We start from the raw sequence: 20,343 nt of genomic DNA, 5'->3' as shown, positions 1-20,343 counted from the left end.
ATACCACGCCATCTTCCCTGCATAAATAATGAGCATCGCGATCGTGACGTCACTCACCACTGAAGAATTTTTTTCTTGGGGGAGGGGGAGGGGGAATTGATGACCATACACAGATAGATATATAGTCCATAAAATCTGCACTATTTCCCGAATTAGGTAGCGTCCTTAGTCGGGCGCACTGAAATGATGCAGATATGTAGCAGGGCACAACTCGCTCAAAAACTGAGTTAAATCTCCCACCAAAGCCCCTGTTACAGTATTGTCGTGCATTTAGATTTTTTGTTTCATACAAAGAGACTGAAGTTCGTCATTGAACCACATTTAAATAACGACTACAAAATAAATTTAGCTGCCGTTTCAGGCAGTAAAGAGAACTCAAGAGTATTTGGTGCGATGTATGGATACAAGAAAACGCATTTTTACTGACTGTTAACCAAACATGACTACCTTAATCATGTCATTACCTGAGCTAACGTGCCATGTTGTAAATAATTAAGAAGTAATTAATGTTTCCTGAATAAACGAGCAGGATTGTTTTATCGAGTTTAAAACACGAGGCGCAGCCGATTGTTTTAGACTTGATAAAGCACGAACTGCAAGTTTAGTGAACGGCTTTAAAAACCTCTGATATAGATCTTTTCATTTTTGCACTGATATTTAGATTTTCGGTTATTTTGGCCAAGAAAATTAGACGTAAAATTTAGCCGTGTCTTTATCAGATATAGAGGCATTCATTAAACATTATTTTCTTTGTATTTTGTTAATGAATTATTTACGAGCTTCAGTTTGAATCAACCCACGTACAGGTTATTAAAATTAGAATACATTATCATTTCAACCCTGAATAATGTGACTGCCCATTAAAGTAAGTGTCGCTCACATCTGCATTACGAGCTCTACAAGTCTATCACAATCGTCTTTTTTTATTTCTGCTTCAGGTTGAAGTGCTGTTGAAATGGAAGTTGTAATTTCTATATATTTAAAGCAGAATATCATATGCATAAAAAAGAAGGAATTAACACGATTTGGACCACAATTTAATGACTTTAATATTTATTTGCGGTAAAACTGTGGTAAAGCACTTCCAAAAACAATTGGCACTTCAAGTTTCTCACTTAACAATAAAAAAAAAACCCGAGTGGCAGTGAATATTTCCTCTGTATGTCTTTGGGTATTCAGGTTCGTTTTGAAAGGCCCGCCTGTTTTCATCGATAGAACTCAATCTTTGCCATTTTCTAACTTAACTAATGAGCATTAGCTCGCATATATCCTGAGATTAAAGGGCCTGGCAAAGCCTAATGTAACAATTGATAATTAATAATGGTAATAGGACTGAGTGGAGTCCAATTCGGTCTGTAATCATACGAGTGATTAACAAAATCGGACGACCGCGTAGCGGGAGTCCGATTTGTTTAATCACGAGTATGATTACAGACCGAATTGGACGACACGAAGTCCTGTTACCAATTAATCAAAACTATAACACAATTTGAGAAACAAACAAAATTTACCGACGAAATGGCTGCAAAACATAACAGTTTACTAAACAAAATGCACAACAACAGCGCGCGCAAAATGACGCGTACTGTCCAATTACACAGACATGACGCGTAAACTGTCCAATAGGCCTTATTTGTATTCCCCGACGGCCCTGGGGCGAGAGCCTTCTAAACATGAATGCGAGGCTAATGCGGGGTACTTTTCTCGAAATTGCAAAGAAACGTATGGAAAATTGCAACTGGGTTGCCGAAAAACCTTAAAAATTATAAACGCTTTGAGGATCTTGAGCTAGGAGGTGATCTGCAGGCTAGAGAGATACCAGTGTCAATCAGAAAAATTAGAAGAACTGATAGAATTGACCGAGAAGGCTAACAAATTTTCCTTGAAGTAGTCGAATCGGAGGAGTGCAAGTCATTCATCGAGTCGCAAGGTAATAACCCCAATCTGTTAATGTTTGTTTTGATTGTACATCCGACTCACCAAAGGCAATAGACTTAACTTGGAGAGATTTGTATTGCTATTATTTAAAAAAATAAGAATAAATGTCTGAAGGCATGCTGCGTATTGACTACATATTTTGATCGGCATATTGACAAAAACAACTGAACGAAATGGCGCATTAATTATTTACAAATTCGTTTGCTGTTAAATGCTCTCACTGTTTAGTTAAAAAAATAGCTTTTAATTTCACTGAACTGATTTCTTTCACATTTTGACTGCTATTTTTCTTTGCTGCTGCCAAAACGTCTTTAAAAGAACTAGTAAATTTAATTAATGTTCTCGAACACCGATACATGCAAACTGGCTAGAAAGACCTAAAAATCACAAGATCTAAACTTCCAAATTCATTTCGCCCCTAAATCATCGAATGTTCGAATAAAAGATAATTTTCTTAGCTCAGTTAAGTGAGAATGTCGATAGTTTAATGATCATTTAATATTCTTTCACGAAAATGGTCTGAAACAGAATTGGATGTTTCAGATTAAAATCTCGCACGCACATCAAGATCGGCAAACTCACTTAATTTCAAAGCAATAAAATACAAATTCGTTTTGAAGCTAACTACACACAATTTTTGAGTAAAAAGCTAGATTTTCATTTGGCTCAAGTGATGCTGTTAATCGTTTCACGCTCATTTCATGCTCTTGCAGTGAAAAAAGTTATCACAGCGCTACAGTAGCTATTGTTTAAAAAAATAAACAACTGAGATTGTGTGCGTGATCAAATTTAATATAGCAAGTTCCCTCTTCTGAACCCCTTTCTAAAATAGCAATATAAATATCCTCAAGGAAAGTTTAATCCCTCACTTAAGTCGGATATACACTGAAAGTAAAAATTACAGATTAGCTGGAAACATAACCTGGTGTTGAAGTTTACTTCGCAAGTATTGCTGACTCGAAACCGTTCCCGACGATTCAGTGTAAATTTGTTAGCCTTCTCGGTCAGTTCTACCAGATCTTCTAATTTTTCTGATCGACACTGGTATCCCTCTAGCCTGCAGATCACCGACTAGCTCTAGATCCTCAAAGCGTTTATAATTTTTAAGGTTTTCGGCAACCCAGTCGCAATTTTCCATATGTTTCTTTGCAATTTGTGCAAAGTACCCCGCATTAGCCTCGCATTCATGTTCAGAAGGCTCTCGTTCCAGGGCTGTCGGGGAATACGAATAAGGCCTATTACACTGTCCAATTACAAGCATGACGCGTACACTGTCCTATTAGTGCTCAAATCGGGCTGCTGATAACCAATCACGTTCGAGAATTTTGTTATAGTTTTGATTAATGAAGAAATTCTTAACGGGTGGAATTGTTCATCTTTAAATAAAGCATCCTTAACGCAAACAATCGGCTCTAAAAAGCTCTTCGTTACTCTGGCAATCGGAAAAGTCCATCAGCTTATTTACAAAAGCAATTCCTTAAAGGAAGATAAATGTACTACTGTAAATGGGATAAATTAGCGTATACTCTTATTTAGAAGCTAACTGGTACGGAGTAATCTCTTTTCAAGAGTGGCCGCTTAGGAAAGCTTAAACATAAGAGAAACGACCAGATGCTTATTCCCAAAGGTGGTCACGGTCACTCACACAAGAAGTCTCTTTCGAACGGGGTTTCACAAAGGTTTTCGCAACTAGAGCTCTCCAATTGACGCCCCCACAGAAAGCTGCGGATACCTGCTACACGTGCTTATTTCGTATTTATGAACAAAACTGTTTTTCAGTATCTTCTGAAGCTTTCTGAGATTACGATTGTAGAACGTTCGCTCGAAATTATTTAGATGTCACTGCAGCTTTAAGTTTTCTTTATTTTGATAATAACTGCGAGGATTTCATTTTCGTTTGCTCTCTTCACCGCCGTATATGGTTTGTTTCATATATTCATCTTCAGTTCGATTTAAGCCTAACAGTTTTCAGTTTCTGTTGCATTGGTCAACCAAATTTTGGGGAACGAGCAGAAAGTCAAAAATATATATAATCCTCTTTGTTAAAATATTTTCAGTGCTTTTTCATGTTGGAACGTATTTTGGCAACAACGTCGTTGTTAAGATTACCGTTGTGGTTTAACTATAAGCCACCTACTGACAGTTATATTATTGAAGCGTCTGTTCGCCCTTAAAACTTGAACTAGTCTGTGTATAAAGATAACAAAATTTATTATAATAAATATCACTTCATTTCGATGGGGAAAGAAAGAAACTTTAAGTGTATAATAATTTTTTAACTTCCTGTCACGGTCAGAGTGTAGTTCCATTAAACATTGGTACCGTATTTGCTTTTAGTAATAGTAGTAAGGACCGCTCACGACCGAACGTAACCAATCACAGCGCAGCATTTCTGCGCATGCGCAGAAGGGAAAATCACGTGACTTGGGTATGGATGACGTCATAGAAGTGGGTCCCAGGGTGTCCGAGTGTGGGTTCCAGGCCCCGGCGGCCAAAAGCGCTCGCCCCAGTCCCCCAGCGGAAATGTTTTGAGGGAAAATCAGCCAAAGGGAAAAAAGTCACGTGACTCCGACCGTCGCCCCAGACCCCCGCGCGCAAACTCAAAAACAATCACAGGGGTAATATAACAATTTTTTAATAACAGATTTTCGTTTTATGATTAGGTTACATCAAATGCACAGATCCTGTATTTCGATACAGACTCTCTCATATATAAGCGAGGTCCCACAGATATTATGGAAACTTAAGAAGGTATGATACGGCATACCAAAGAAAACCAAGATTACATGGGCACTATAATTTTTTCCAATAAGCAGGCAAAATGAAACCTACATTGATATGGAAATCGAGACAAAACAAAGGGCAACCTTATGATGATGGCAACCTTATGCAAGGTTTTAAGAAAATGGTTACAAATACAAGGAAATGCTGCAAATAGGTAATCACCACAAAGGATGAAGCAACCAAATGCAAAAAAGGTTCTGGCACAAAGATCAGCGGATCTAATCGGAGAACGACTTCACACGGGTGGTAACAGTTTTTTTATATATTGTTTTTTGTTATTATGGAGAACTGTCAATTTGGCTTCCAGAAAGAACTGGTGGCCTATTGCCAATCGGACGTAAAGTAAAGCTGTCCAACTACTTCAAGATGCCCGTCAAGCGCATCCTAGAGAACAAACGAGGCGTGTCCGCGTTTGTCAATGGCACAACCCGGATGCAAGAACCAAAAAAAAGTACTGGTTGTAGATGAATGGAAAACGCTTGCGCAAGTCAGTCCTGAAAAGTCAATGGACAAAAAGAAAAGCTAATGGACTCTTTGTTGGAGACTTTGCAAGCAATGGAGAAAAAAATCCCTTCCATTTATGGGACGGTGTCAACCAATGGTAACGAAAAGAACATGGAGAAAATCCACCACAGGACATCAAGATGGTTCAGAAGCCAGCAACTGGTGAACGCACTTTAACCATGGCGAGGAAAAGGTGGTGGTGATGGCTGTTACAAATGGAAATTCTACCCAAGAGGCGATTGGAAGGTGGTCTTGGTAACGTACGGGTGGTCGTGGACTTTGCGCAACACAGGGTGGACACAAGGGGGAAGTTGATTGGAATCTTTCAACAGCAACACAGGGTGGACGAGGAGCGTGAACTGATTGTGATCTTTCACAATTTTCAAGGTTACGATGGGATGTTCGTCCTCCATCCTACAGGTTTCTTGAGGGACTCCAAAGATGTTTAAGAACCGTCCAGGATAAGAAATATCCGTCATGGAGATTCCAAAGCACCCAAGACGTTGTTTGGAGCAATGTAAGAAGCGCCTTACTGCCAAGTAGCACTGGACGAGGGCATCGGCAAGTCCAACTCAAAAAAAAAGAAGAGCCAAAAGGGTCTTGGCAAAAAGTTTTACCGGATGACAAGTGCGTGGAAAATCTGACAGGAAACCAAGTGCATTTAAATCGGGGAAAGTCCCTGCATTCGGGGATGGACCATTCCTTCCATGAAGCAAGTGCAACAGGTGAGAGTAGTCTTATGGGTTAACATAGATCCTAAAACCTCGCTTTCATGTTGCATATATAATGAGGGATGACGTCATCCGAGTTGGACCGGAAGTGAAAAGACCGGAAGTAACCTAATTTGCATAAAATGCGCGAAAAGGGTATCGGCAGTGGCCAATCAGATTGCAGGAGTATTTGAATGGACCAATCAGAGAGCAGCATGTCTGCGCATGCGTAGAAGGGCAAATCACGTGACTTGGGTGTTGATGACGTCATAGGAGTCGGTCCCAGGGTCGTCCGAGTGTCGGTCCCAGGCCCCGGACGGTGGGAATAAACTCGGCCCCAGTCCCCCTCGGAAAAAAAAATCCGAAAATAGGTGTAAATAGGCGTAAAAGGAAAAACCACGTGACAGAAGGGTGATGACGTCATAGGAGTCGGCCCCAGGGTGTTTGGAGTGTCGGTCCCAGGCCCCGGACGATGGAAATGAACTCGTTCCCAGTCCCTGCGCGGAAAAAAACGACAAGACAAGAAAATAGGCGTAAAAGGGAAAAACCACGTGACTCAGGGGTGTGATGACGTCATAGGAGTCGGTCCTAGAGTCCTTGGAGTGTCGGTCCCAGTCCCTGAACGGTTAGAATGAACTTGGTCCCAGTCCTCGCGCGGAAAAAAACGACAAGACAAGAAAATAAGTGTAAAAACAGGTTTTTTTTAATAACAGGTTTTTTATGTTAAGGTACAAGACACTAAAAAACGGTAACAAGTGGTCCTAAAGCCCCGGTAGTGTAACGGGTATCACTCCTGCCGCTGAGGTAGGCAATCGAGGTTCGAGTCCTCGCTGGGGATATTTTTTTTTTCCTTGTGTCAATGTTCCCTAAGCCCTAGTGGCCGCGCACCCTGGGAATGAACGTGTACAAAGTTAGCAAGACCACCATCCTATAGATATGGTTCACAAAGTGCCATACTGTCCTTGTGGTATCTGGAACTCAATACTTTGCACTAAACGCATGCGCAGATGAGTCTACATTGCTTTTTCTAGGTCGGCGATTCTGAAAAAACACCGGCTTGTAAAGCTATTTTTTAAAAAATCACGTGAGAGAGGGGGGATGAGGGGGTATCCCCCTTTCTCGGGTGTACTGGGAACGAGTAAGAGAGTTTTGTTTGTTTGCTCAAGTCGGTGATCGAATGCACATACGACAACATGTAAACGTTTAACCACGTCTTTATTGTGTTCAACAACATTAAAGTTTCAACATTTTCTTGGCTTGCATGATTCTTTTGACGATGCGTTCCGTCGTGGTTTTACTTCCAGGTAATTTGTTGATGGCTTTAATCATTTTCTCGTCGGCTTTCCACTTGTCCCTTAGATACCGGGTTTATATTTTTGACGATCACCACCTCGGCCTGGATTTTGTATGTGAGACACGTTTAGGTTGAACGTGTCGTCCACTTGAAAAGTCTGATTACTGTTCAGCATGTCACTGATTTGTTTTAACAACTGTCTGGCAGCGATGGTGTTTTCTCTCCACTCTCGCACTGTCAGCCGTCTGGAATGAAAAGCATTTTGAATTCTGTTACTGTTGATGTTGATCAACAAGTGATCGTCATCTCCAACGGCTCCATCATCCAAGATATGTTGCTGCACGGCTCTCTGCAGGGCTCTGGCAATCTGTTGTACGAGTACGGGGCGCGGTCTTAGGGGCGCGGATTCTACTCCGGCGCCACCACCTGTCTGCACAAATCGTCCGGTAAAGTTTCTGATGTGGAGACCAAATCTCCTGACTCGTCGATCTACATGGGCTCTCAGTTGAAATTCAAAAGGAACATCCATCTTGAAACAAAGGAAACAAGGTAATGAATGTCCGTAATTTTCTGTTTTACTGTACAGCTCATTAGAATATTACACAACATATTAGCATATGAAAAACGGGTTACACGAATTCACTCTACTCTAATAACTAGTTACCTCTTCCTCGGAGTCTTCTTGACTTTGAATACCGCGCTGTTCACCACTTGTGCTTGCACCCTGCGATGACCAAAACATGTTATTAATAAAAAAACGCACGTGAATAAAAAGAGCTCGAGTTCTCGTCAACCATCTTCTTCTTCTATCTTATCCTCGAGGGCTAAGACTTCTCTCAGCACCTCTTCGTCACTTTCTAGCCTCTCATCGGCTTCCATCTTCTTCTTTGAGCGCTCAAGAGCAAACTATGTTTGCGAGTGAATAAATGAGCAAAGTAGCTCCTTTTATACAACTTTCCCATCCCAGAAGAACTGGGCTCTATTATTCCCATTGGTCAATCGAGGTGACCTGATACAGAATGAACCAATGAGATCTCATGATCAATGTCACCCAAGGTGACGGGATTTTCCCCACAAGGGTAAAATCCAGAGCTGACGGGATTTTCCCATAAGGGTAAAATCCTGGGATTTCCCCCCAAGGGAAAAATCCCGACGCACGCGCGTGGAGAATCTTTCTCGAAATTCTAGGAACCCGCGTGTGTTCATTCTCGGAAAAGTACAGTAAAACGGACGAAGTTTTCTTGTCGGATTACAGCTCTTTTCAAGAAGGATATAAGCTTTAAGGTGAGCTAATGTCTCCATACTCTACTGTACAAGACGAAGAGCGTTTGATAAATTGTATTTACTGCGAAAAATAAATTTGGTTACGTTGTAAATCTTGACGAGTGGTTTGTTTTTGTTCGTGCGGCCATCATGAACCGAGGATAGTAGAGAAGAAGAAGGTTTTAGACCCGTTCATTTCGTTCAAGGTTTTTTGGTCTAGTTGTGTTTATGGTCAAAAAAGAAGAAACCGAACTTTACGAATGAACAAGTCGTTTTTGGTGGACTGAATTATTCTTTTTAGCGAAATTGCTCTCGCAGTTTTCGTTGCATGTCTTTCGTAAACAACAACTTCAAACGCCTTCATCTTTTCACGGTCTCAAAATCAAGGGAACATCCCACTATGATTCAGAAAAAAAAATAAAACCTAGCCACCTAGAAGTGAAGCTTAAACGTTGTAAATCCTAAACAAGTGTGTCAACGACTTTGTTGTGATTTTTCACCGGTCGCGAAAAAATATAATTGTAGCGTGCAGTTCATTTGACCTTTGTTCAAATGCATTATTCTCGAGGAAAACTTTTGTTTCGGCCCTTAAATCAAAGAGATGTCCAACCATGAATGGTATTAATTTAGTAAAACGCAAAGCAAGTCATTGAGCCGACTCTTTTACATTTTTAGACTCTAAACAAGCGTGTCAACGACTTTGTTGTGATTTTTACCGTTCGCGAAAAAATATATAATTTTAGCGTGAGGTTCGTTTGGCCGTTGTTCAAATGCATTTTTCTCGAAGAAAAAATTTTTTTTGCGGCCCTTATATCAAAGGGACGTCTAACCATGAATGATATTATTTCGATGAGTGTTATTGAGCCGAAAATTTCATATTTTTGGACTCTAAGCACAAGTGTCATCGACTTTGTTGTGATTTTCACCGTTCGCGAAAAAATATAATTTAGCGTACGGTATTTGTTGTTGTTTAAATGCGTTTGTTTGTTTGTTTGTTTGTTTTTGCGGCCCTGAAATGAAAGGGACGTCCAACCATGAATGATATTATTTTAGTGAATCTCAAAGCAAGTCATTGAGCCGGATCTCCACATTTTTACACCCTAAACAAGTGTGTCAACGAGTTTGTTGTGATTTTTCACCGGCCGCTAAAAATATAATTATTGTAGGTGGTTCATTCGGCCGTTGTTCAAATGTTTTTTCTCGAAGAAAAATTATTTTTTTCGGCCCTTAAATCAAAAAGGACGTCCAACCATAAAAGATATTATTTCGATGAATGTTATTGAGCCGAAAATTTCATATTTTTGGACTCTAAGCACAAGTGTCATCGACTTTGTTGTGATTTTCACCGTTCGCGAAAAAATATAAGTTAGCGTGCGGTATTTGTTGTTGTTGTTTAAGCGATTGAATCCCATACTCTCGTAATTCAGTTTCGGCATGGAGCAATTCTTAAATTTATTTCACAACAAAAGTGTGATACCATAACCAGAAAGCATGACATTCGGTCATTGGACAATGTCCTTCGTATAGATGAAAACCGCAACTAGGTAAAGGTTCTACAATTGTCTTTTTCAACACGTCGTATTTCGGACATCCGTACAGTTCTAAATTCACGCTAGGAATGTTCAGTTTGTTCAACAAGTCCCTTTCGACGTGTCCTCCCTTGTAAGCCACCACGGTTCTCTCGGGGGTTTTGGTCTCCTCGTACAAATCTGTCATCACTTCCTCCACCCTGTCATACTCGTAGGCCTTTTCTTCCTTTCTGGGTTGATACGTCAGTCCGTGCACGTTGTATTTGACGTAAGACACGGTTTTCCTGTCTCTGGAAGATAAGTTGCACCACGACATTCTCATGTAGAAAGCATGGCGTCCGAACTTTTCTTGCCAAGTGTAATAACCCAACTCGCGTACTCGAAACGTCTTCTCCACAAAGTAACCTTCCAAGTCCAAGATCATGCACACGTTTTCCGGAGTCATGCCAGAGCCAACTGCACTCTGATGCTTGACGTAGAAAATATATGAAAATGTTTAAACTCTAAATCTCTTAAGCCATGGGGTCAATGATCCAAATTAGGATATTGTTTCTGGGAAATGCATCTCAGATACAGTTGATTTCTCAGCATTTTCTCTTCATCCGAGTCGTACTTCACGCCAGACAATTCCGGGGGAAGAATAATTTTCCCTTCTCCATCCACCCAAAACTTTTGCTCTTGACACTGTTTGACCAATGACTCGTCCAAGGGAAGATCACCAATCCAATCCTTGACCGGGGGTGGGTAGTGTTGTACTTTGAAGGCGGGTCTCCCATCCAGAATTCGTTGCGGTCTATCCACCACGTCTTGTCCTCTTCTGGGGTATCCAAATTCGTCCCTAGAGTCCAGTCCAGACCTTCTCGAGTAGAGGGGATCCTCGTTTCCCACATATTCCTTTCCTTCCAGCCAGGCTTTGATCTTACCAAACGGAACACTGTCTGCCCATTGGAAGAACCGGCATTTACCCTTTCTGCACTTGAGGTAGATCCTGTCCGGGTTGCTCTCTGATTTCGACATGCTCAGAATGAGACTCTCGTTGCAGTAACATTTCATCTTATCCATGTTCCAATAATAGTAAGCCGGTAATTGTCGATTGACCGCCACCACATACTGGTCAATGTGGGCGCTACCGGTGCAAATGAAACAGATGGTGCCTTCGCTCGTGTGGGGGCAAAAGTAGAACTCCCATCCCCCGTCCGTCATTCTCTTGGTCAGCGGTTCTTTGTGGACGGGGCAAACCGGGTCGCGCTCCGTGTCGTCAAAGGTCTGTTGTAGGAACTGGTCGGGGTCGAAAATTTCACCCTCCTCCAACACTTCCTCTTTCAACTCCATTTTCTTCTTTGTAGGATGTCTCTTTTTACGGGGGACTTTGGGTTTCTTGGGGTTTCCAGTCCCTCTCCTCTGTCGCTTTTTTCTGGGTTCCGTTAAGTCCATGGTGCGTCAACTGAGGACTAACAGGAGACAACACGGCGCTTTTATACTCTACTCTCGGATGACGTCAATACGCACGAACCAACCAGAGAGGTAACACGTGACCACTTCCGACCAACCGGCAATGACCCAGGTGACGTCATCCAACGTATAAAAAGAGCTGCGCGTCCATTTGTCGACTCACTTGCAGCGATGGAAAGCACTGAGAGCGATTCCAGCCAAACTCAAACTCAAACCCCACAAGTCAACGGTGTCTTTGTACAAGGAGATCCCAAGGACTGGGAACCATTGCCTTACTATAGGGATCTAAAAAGGGGCGATTATCAGTCAGACGAAGATTACCTATTGGCGCGCGCCCAGCGGGGCATGGAAGCAGGCTACACGTTTATGCAGTGTCAAGAGCATTGGATGTGCGATCTGGAGAGTGCATTACACAAAGGTTCGGCCGAAGCAAGCCAAGAGCAGTGACATGGGTACGAGAGAAAACTGGATGGACCTGGAACAACGACTCTTCTACACCAATTGTACAAAGCTAGAAAAAAAGATCCAGACCGACACGGGAATCACTGTGTTGTCGTTAGACTTTCCCACCACCACCATACCCGAAAACATTCCAAGGAGAGTCTATGTCTTCGAGGACATGGTGAAAGAGCGCGGGTGTGCCAAAAACCGCGTCACCGAAAGTGAATGGCTCAAAGAGAACCCTCACTGGAAGGGAGCCGTCCTAACGACCCTCAAAGACATTGGGCACGGTTATCTCTGGGACAACCATTGGAATGAATTTGTCTACGTGCCATTGCAGCGAACCTTTTTCTTCGCGACGTCTCGCAAAACGCCGCCCATTGGCAACGGCGTCTCGTTCTGGTTGAACGCGAACGTCTGCGACTTTGACGACCGGAGTGGTTTAGAAGATCTCATCGCCCCGTTGAGAGCGAGTGTAGCCCTAAGCCAGACATTGTCTGCTTACTTGAAACAACCCATCACGGTCGACGCAAACACGTACGAAGAACTGTGCAACCAACTGGCAACTCAAGTAAAATTGCAACGCCTAGAAAGCAATCGCTGGCAAGAAATAGCGGATAGACTGTTAGACAGAGATCTCTGCAACCGTTGCGCCATGGATAAAGACGAAGCTTACCTGGGCGACGACTACCAAAAAGCCAAGCTGTGGAGACCTAGAAGTTGCGAAACATGTACAAAATCTTTTGATAACATATTTATTGATGCAGGCTATTTAAATTGACGTTGTATAAATAAAAGTTCATTTGTCATGGATCTGTATGGAAAGTGGGAGTGGTTGAAACGATTGTGCGAGAAAGCGTATGCTGAATTTGGGAGGGGTATCGATATACCGGAAGATACAAGTGACTCCCCCTTGAGAGTGTTCGAAGCCACCCACATAGAACAAAACTATTTCAGATTGATACCGTTTATATTATGGTTGAGACATTTCAAGGATCCAGCCGAGCTGTTTGCTTCTATTTACAAACTTCATCCGACCACGATCGAAGCAGCAGCTCATAAATTACACGTCACTTATATGAGGGTGATCAGAGCGTCGTCGACATGCCAAAGAAGCTGAAAAAGGATGAGAAGATACTTTTGGACTACCACGATCCCAGTCAACCGGGTAGCTTGGGCGGGATAACAAGATTCGCCAAAACGCACAAGATATCCGTCGACACAGCCAAAAAAGTATTGGAGCGCGATTTGGGTTATACCCTTCACAAACCGCGCAGACGTCGTTTCGCCACGTTACCGGTCCTGGTGTTTAACGTCGACCAACAGTGGGTAGCCGATTTAGTGGAAACGCAACCGTTGTCCAAATACAACAAGGGTCACAGATATCTACTCAACGTGATCGACGTCTTGTCTAAATATGCCTGGGTGGAACCCCTAAAAGACAAGACGGGAAAAACGGTGTCGGACGCCTTTGCCAAGATTTTGAAACGAGCCGATGGACGCAAACCTCAGAACCTACAGACCGACGACGGGAAAGAATTTTACAACAAGACGTTTGCCGCGTTGATGAAACGGGAAGGCATCCACCACTTTTCCACGGCCGGAGATACCAAAGCCAGCCTCGTGGAACGCTTCAACCGCACCCTCAAGGAACGCATGTACCGATACTTTACCGCCAAGAATACGCTCAGTTACGTACCTGTACTCCAGGCCTTGGTGAAAGGTTACAACAGATCCCACCATCGTAGCATCGGCACCAGCCCCGAGAAAGTGAATGCGAGCAACGAAGGAAAAGTGTGGGAACGTCTGTACGCGAAGAGATTGTCGTCGGGTAAAAGAGAACGAAAAACCCCGCTAAAAGTAGGAGAACGCGTGAGATTGAACAAGAAATTTCGCACGTTCGAGAAAGGGTATTTACCCGGCTGGACCGAAGAAGTGTTTGTGATACGAGAGGTGCGTCGGGGACCACCCGTCACGACTTACAAGATCCATGAGTTGGACGACACCCCCCTTCGCGGTACGTTTTACAAGGAAGATCTACAAAAAGTCGCAGTGTCCGACGACGATGTCTTCAGGGTGGACAAGATCGTCAAACGAAAAGGAAATAAAGTCTTGGTGCACTGGAAAGGCTGGCCAGACAAGTACGACAGCTGGATCGAGAAGACGGCTCTAAAAAAATCATGAGCCACGAGGAAGGATTTTACGTCACGTTACCCAGTCACAGCAGCGGAACCGAGTTTCCAGAGAATAGAGCAAACTCTTTCAAGGTGCGATTACCTCACCCGCTACGATTGGAAGGAACCGGTTGGAAAGTGGGATTGAGTAGCATTTCCGTGCCAGATGCCAGCATCGACTTAACTCGCTTTAAGTCGTTCAAGTTTCCTCTCTTGAGTGCTCAGTGGATGCTCAAGCGCAAAGACAAGGAGGGTCGCGTGCAAAGCAAGTCGGTGACCACCGATCTGACGTTCCAGGACATTCTATATGACGACAACATCGTGGATGGCCTCAGTTTCATGAAAGCCCTGGTCTTCAAGTTCGATCAAGTCAAAGAATACAAGCGTATCGTGGGAGACTTGACCAAGTCGCCCGATAATGGAAAGCAGTGGGAATATACGTTCAAGTGGGAAGGTGAAGAACTAGTCCTCGACAACTCGAACTTGGACGTCTCGGAAGTGAAAACTGAAGGCGTCCCATACTACATGTCTTTCAACGAGGATTTGGCCTTTGACATGGGATGGGTAAAAAAGGACGAGAAAGAAAACGTGTTTCTCGGGCCGAACCTGAAGCCGGAATGCCACCACGCTACTATACCCGACCCCATAGACGTGGATGATTTTGGAGAGGGCAAGAAAAATTTCTGGGTTGTTGAGAATGGACAGCTTTTCTTGAGTTGCTATTGTAACTGGCGCTTTGTGAAACTCAACAGAGCCTTCCAAAAAGTGATTGGAGACGCATCGCGTACGCTTTTCGTTTACTCAGATGTGGGTGGTAGTTCCGTTGTGGGAAATCAAGTCACGGATCTGTTGCGGGAAATTCACTTTCAACGTGAAGGAAAAGGGATCAAGTACTTTGAACCTCTCCACATACAATATATTCCACTCCGCAACCAGATCGTGGACATTATTGAAACGCAAGTGAGCGAGACTACAGGTAAACTGGTGGATTTTGGCGAAGGCAACACGATCGTGACCTTACATATCAAGCGAACATGAGAGGCGGTGCCCTGACGCGTTTCACACCGGATCCGCCACCTCAAGAGGGGAACGGATTTTTGGCCGACATCGTGAGAGAGTCTCTGGGTGGAGCCGTGAGAGGATTTAAGAGTGGGCGCGGCGTCGCGGACCGCATTCGTAAAGCGGGTCAAGGAGCCAAGAGTGGTCCTAAACGAGTCGTGAAACGCAAACTGAAAAACGTCATAGAACGAAACGTCAAGAGAAAACTGAACGACATCTTTGGCGAAAAATGAATCCCGTTTACTCGCGATCGTCCAGACTGGTCCGATCCAAACGCGCCCCCGTCAGACAGCGGGGAGAAGGATTCTCACTGGCACTTTTGAACCAGGCCTTGTTGGGACAAAAGAGGCGACGACGAAAAGTACAAAAGGGCGGGTGGATAGGTCCCGAGGTCAGAAAGCCTCCTGGCTACGACTGGATACAGACCTTACGGAAGCGCCGTGCAAGAAGGAAGAGAAGACGATGACCGAAACCATCTCGAGCGCCTACCCGCAGTCGAGACGCGAGGCCAATCCTCGATTGGATCTATTCGCCGTACCACCGACAGACGTCAGCGTCTCGTCGTATCGGATGGTCCCCGTTCAGACCTACACCACAGGCATCAATCCAGTGGAGTTTCAGATCGACCCCCAAGAAGATTACATCGATCTCAGCCGTAGCTTCTTCGAGGTAGAATTGCAACTGAAGAAAGACAACGATGAGAACGTGGCAGCTGCCGACAAGCTGTGGCCCGTCAACAATCTAGCCCATTCTCTGTTCAAGCAAATCAGCGTGCGTCTCAACGGTACTCTCATCAGTCCCCAGACAGACACGTACCATTACAGAGCCTTCTTGGAAACGTTGCTGAATTACGACAGACGTGATGGAGAAACCATCTTGAAACCTCAAGGATGGTACAATCATATCGATTTCCCAGCCACGTGGACGGACAATAACACGAACACTGCAGCCAACGCTGGAGCTGGACACGCAGACTATGTAGCCCTGACCGCCAATCACAAGGAGGCTCTCAAGAACTCTAAAGCAGAACAAGCCAATTACACGGAAGGCAAGCGACACGTGTTGCGTTTCAAGCCCCTCATCGAAGTGTTTCATCTGAGCAAGTTGTTGGTACCCAGAGTGCAAATAGGAATACAGATGTACTTCAATTCTCCCGACGTGTTCTTGAACGGAGTGGGTCTGGCAGGAAAGTTGACGGCCGAGGAAGTCAAAGTTCGAATGTACCTGTGTCAAGTGCGTCTCAATCCCACGACGTACAGGAGACTGATGGATGAGATGACCACCAAGAGTCAAGTGGTGAGTTACCCGACCGTGAGAAGCGAGATTCGGACCTTCAACATGCAGGGAGATCAACGACGGTACGAATGCACCAACTTGTTCCAAGGAAGAATTCCCAACCGCGTGATCGTGGGTATGGTACTGTCCACAGCCTTCACCGGGAACGTGGTCAACGATCCCTTCTGTTTTCAGAAGTTTGGAATGAGCAGCATAAAACAACTCGTGGGAGGAGAAGAGTATCCTTACGAGACGCTAGAGTTGGTCCACAACGATGGCACCAAAGATCTCAGAGGGTACCACCGTTTCTTGCAAGCCACCGGTTGCCTGTGCAAGCAGCAAGGAAACATGGTGAGAGGTGACGATTGGGGACAAGGAAAGAATTGCACGTTGTTCGTGTTCGACAACGTGGCCAACGGATGCGTGGACAGTTACAGGATGAACCCCAAGCAAGCCGGAAATCTACTAATAGAGCTGAACTTTGGAGCCAACCCAGCTGTGAACTTGACCATCATCGTGTACGGAGAGTTTGAGAATCTCTTGGAGATTGACAAGAACAAAGCCGTGTTGTACGACGTGTACCAGCGTTAGTGATGGAGAAAGTGACTTTGAATAACGTGCAATTGGATCAGTTGGCCAGACATCACCCGTCGTTGAAGCCTTACTTTTACGGGACGGTGGCCTGCGATCGATTACCTCGCAAACCATTCAAGACGGAAGCCCGCGGGTACATCGTCAACACCGATCCCCACTACATGCGCGGTCGGCATTGGATCGCGCTGTGGACGAATGGAAACGTGTGCGAAGTATTGGACAGTTACGCCTTACCCCTAGAAGTGTACCAGACGGCGCAACCGTTGCAAGATTGGTTGGACGCTCATTGGAAGTACGTGGAGCGCAACGGACAGAGTCTACAATCGTTGTACAGTCAGAGCTGCGGCGATTACGCGTTGATGTATCTCATCGATAGGGCCGAAGGACGTAGCATGAGTCAATTCGAAGCGAGATTCAAGAAACACGATTACGTGTACAATGATCATAAAGTTGGGCAAATGTTGAAGCAATTGATCTCGAAGGAAAGGTCGTGGCACAAAATTTGTAAGATGGAATACCATCAGGATTGTGAACCGTCTCTCTGCGGTGTAAGACACTTGTTGTTGTGAGATGACAAATAAAAACGTTGAAATAAATAAGGTGTGTGTCGTCTGTCGCTCGAGGTTCGTTGCAGACTTTTTTTCTGCAACATGCTTATATCATTGCTCGTTTTTTGACGAATGTCATTTCGCCATGGAGCGCGGTGAAGCCTTTAGCTTTCGGATGCCCTCTAGCATTTTGATCGTGGGCCCCTCTAGCTGCGGAAAGACTTGTTTTACCGAGTCGGTACTTTTGGATCACTCAAAAGAGTTGTTTAGTACACCCCCTGAGACCATTCATTATTGTTTTGGGGCTTGGCAAGACGGTTTCGCGCACATGAAAAAGCGAGGCGTGAAATTTCACGAAGGGATTCCCGAAGAAGTAGATTTGACCAAATGGTTTCCCCGTGGAGGGGTGATGGTATTGGACGATCTGATGGAAGAAGGAGGAAACGACAAGAGAGTATTGGATCTGTTCACCAAACTTTCCCACCACAGGAACATCACCGTCCTGTACTTGTGTCAAGACATGTTTCCGCCGGGAAAATACGCCAAGAGCATTTCTCGAAATGCGCATTACATCGTGGCTTTCAAGAACCCTCGCGATCAATTGGGCATGAGGAATTTACTGTTACAAGCGTTTCCCTCCCGATGGCAAGATGTGATGGACGTCTACACCAAGACGACGGAAAGACCCTTTGGTTACATGGTATTGGATCTACACCCTGCCAGTGGCGACGACAGACGGATTTTTAGCCACCTCTTAAAAGGCGAGGGATGCATGAGATGTTACAGATTCGTTCCAGATGTTCGTACGTAACGATCACGTGTGGCTCGCGTTCTTGGACCTGTGCAGTCGTCATTTCGAGCGTATGAGAGAAGAGGACATGGACTACGACGCCATGCAAACCGTGCTACATTTGGCCGAAAAGCGACAGATGTGGAAATTCGTGAGAGAATATAACGAGACTTACTTCAGCGAATTGATCCAGACACTAGAAGAGAGAGCTAGAAAAACATGTCAAGACATTCGCCAGCAGGAGTAGGAACCAGTCCTAGTGCCATTCCGATCGTCAACGTCAACCGAGGTGGATTGGAACAGACATTGGATCGAATCGACCCCATAGTCCTAAGACGGTACTTGGATCAATTACCGTCTCCTGCAGTAGGTACGGGGACTTTGAGACCTTCTTCCTCGAGGTCCAACGTACCTGCAGGTCAAGGAACGCTAACGGGTGGTCCACACCGATTGAATCAAGACGACATGCAACGTCAATTGCAAATGCTGTTCAACGATCAACGTCAAGTGGCGGCTGGACGTCGCATCGCAGGCATCACCACGACAAACACCATCACTACGACCTATAAAGACGGGGGACGACCAACCGTTCGTCGTACCTCGACGAGAGTGAGCCATTAAAGATGACGTCCCTACTAAACGGGTCGAAGACGACCTTGGATCCAGACCTGTTACACAGATTGGACGGATTGTATTCCTTTTACCACAAAAAGTGGTGGTGTCATCGTCAAATGTTTTACCATTTTAAGTGGTGTCATGCTTCATTGAATGCTTTGGCTTTGTTCATCGTGGCAGCGGGTGTCATTGCGGGTTCCCTTACAGAAAATAGTGTTATTGTGGCATGCCTAACTTCAGCTGGGACTGTCGTCAAGGGCTGGAACGATTTCAAGAAATATTCGTTCAAAGTGGACGTATGTCGTTTTGCCTACACCAGCTACGACAAGACGTTGATCGAATTGAGAACGTACGCGCGCGGTCTTCCGATGGATGAACTAGAAGGATTCTTGATCAAGATGCAAACTCTAGATGACACGATCACCGATTTCACGCCGCCCGTGGCCGACAAGTACGTGCAAGCGTACGAACGACAACACGATAAATCCGAAGGTACCCCCGTCTGAAGTGACAGTTATGGTAGGATGGGAAGAACGAAACGTAAGGCCAGAAGAAAGAGGCAGCGAGGTGGGGCTCTCGCGAGACGTAAACATCGTTTGGTGGACAAGATAGCCGAGGGGGCCAGCATGTTTCTCTCGGGTCCTTCACCCACATTCTTCACGTTGGGTGGTAAATTGGCCAGTCAAGGATTTAAAGGGATAAGGGATAATGTAAATCATTATAGACGTAGACCGCGACGACGATAGGACCATGAGGAGAAAGAAACGTGTGACGCAAAGGCGGAGACGTGCTGGCAGGAGAAGAATAGGACAGAAGGGTGGTATTTTACCCTTAGCAGCCTTGATACCAGCTTTGATCGCGGGAGGAAAAGCAATCGCTTTGGGTGCTGCATCGGGTGCTGCAGGTTGGGGTGCAAAGAAAGCCTTGGATGCAGCCACTCGGAAGAGAAAGAGATAAAAACACTATAAGAGGATGGGGGCATTGGGCGTCACCGGTAGTTACAACAGACTGCATTCTGTGACAAGATGGTGCGAGGAAGAAAGATAGTAAGGAGAAGACGAAAACAACCTAAAAGAGGACCCGTGTGGAGAGGAGAGGGTTTATTGGACATACTCAAGTTTGCCGGCAAGTTGGGTTATAAATTGGGAAAGGACAAACGCTATAAGAGGATGGGGGCAAAGGGCGTCACCGGTAGTTACAACCGACGTCCAGCCCCGTGGGAAGTATGAATCGATTACGTCGACAGCGTCCGTTCTTGGAGAGCATTCTGAGAGAAGCCAATCGGTTCAAGCGAGAAGAGATGTTACAGCACGCCAACGCCGATCAGATCAACGCCGTGAGTGAGATGGTATTGAATTTGCTCAAGAACCGCA

General features: G+C 44.8%; 3 protein-coding genes across 3 annotated transcripts; all 3 read left to right on the top strand.

Annotated features, from left to right (window-relative positions):
- The first annotated feature begins 15,184 nt into the window (after window positions 1-15,184).
- LOC144635337 (uncharacterized protein F54H12.2-like) lies at window positions 15,185-17,026 on the top strand. Its single transcript, XM_078494450.1, has one exon. It carries the CDS (start codon window positions 15,611-15,613, stop codon window positions 17,012-17,014), a length of 1,404 nt encoding a protein of 467 aa, XP_078350576.1. The 5' UTR covers window positions 15,185-15,610; the 3' UTR covers window positions 17,015-17,026.
- A 561-nt stretch (window positions 17,027-17,587) lies between these two features.
- LOC144635338 (uncharacterized) lies at window positions 17,588-18,376 on the top strand. The gene has a single exon (XM_078494452.1). The coding sequence runs from the start codon at window positions 17,588-17,590 to the stop codon at window positions 18,374-18,376; it is 789 nt and encodes a 262-aa protein (XP_078350578.1).
- Window positions 18,377-18,978: 602 nt separating this feature from the next.
- Window positions 18,979-19,476, top strand: LOC144635339 (uncharacterized). Its single transcript, XM_078494453.1, has one exon. It carries the CDS (start codon window positions 18,979-18,981, stop codon window positions 19,474-19,476), a length of 498 nt encoding a protein of 165 aa, XP_078350579.1.
- The last annotated feature ends 867 nt before the right edge of the window (window positions 19,477-20,343 follow it).

The sequence above is a fragment of the Oculina patagonica genome, chromosome 13 (genome assembly GCF_052425735.1).
Source record: "Oculina patagonica isolate OP01 chromosome 13, crgOcupat, whole genome shotgun sequence".
Lineage (NCBI taxonomy): Eukaryota > Metazoa > Cnidaria > Anthozoa > Scleractinia > Oculinidae > Oculina > Oculina patagonica.
The sequence above is the reverse complement of the archived record's forward strand: the minus strand, read 5'-3'. Positions and strand labels throughout refer to the sequence as shown.

Coding starts and splice junctions, on each gene's coding strand:
- LOC144635337 (XM_078494450.1), top strand. CDS start 15,611: ATGACCGAAACCATCTCGAGCGCCTACCCGCAGTCGAGACGCGAGGCC.
- LOC144635338 (XM_078494452.1), top strand. CDS start 17,588: ATGACAAATAAAAACGTTGAAATAAATAAGGTGTGTGTCGTCTGTCGC.
- LOC144635339 (XM_078494453.1), top strand. CDS start 18,979: ATGACGTCCCTACTAAACGGGTCGAAGACGACCTTGGATCCAGACCTG.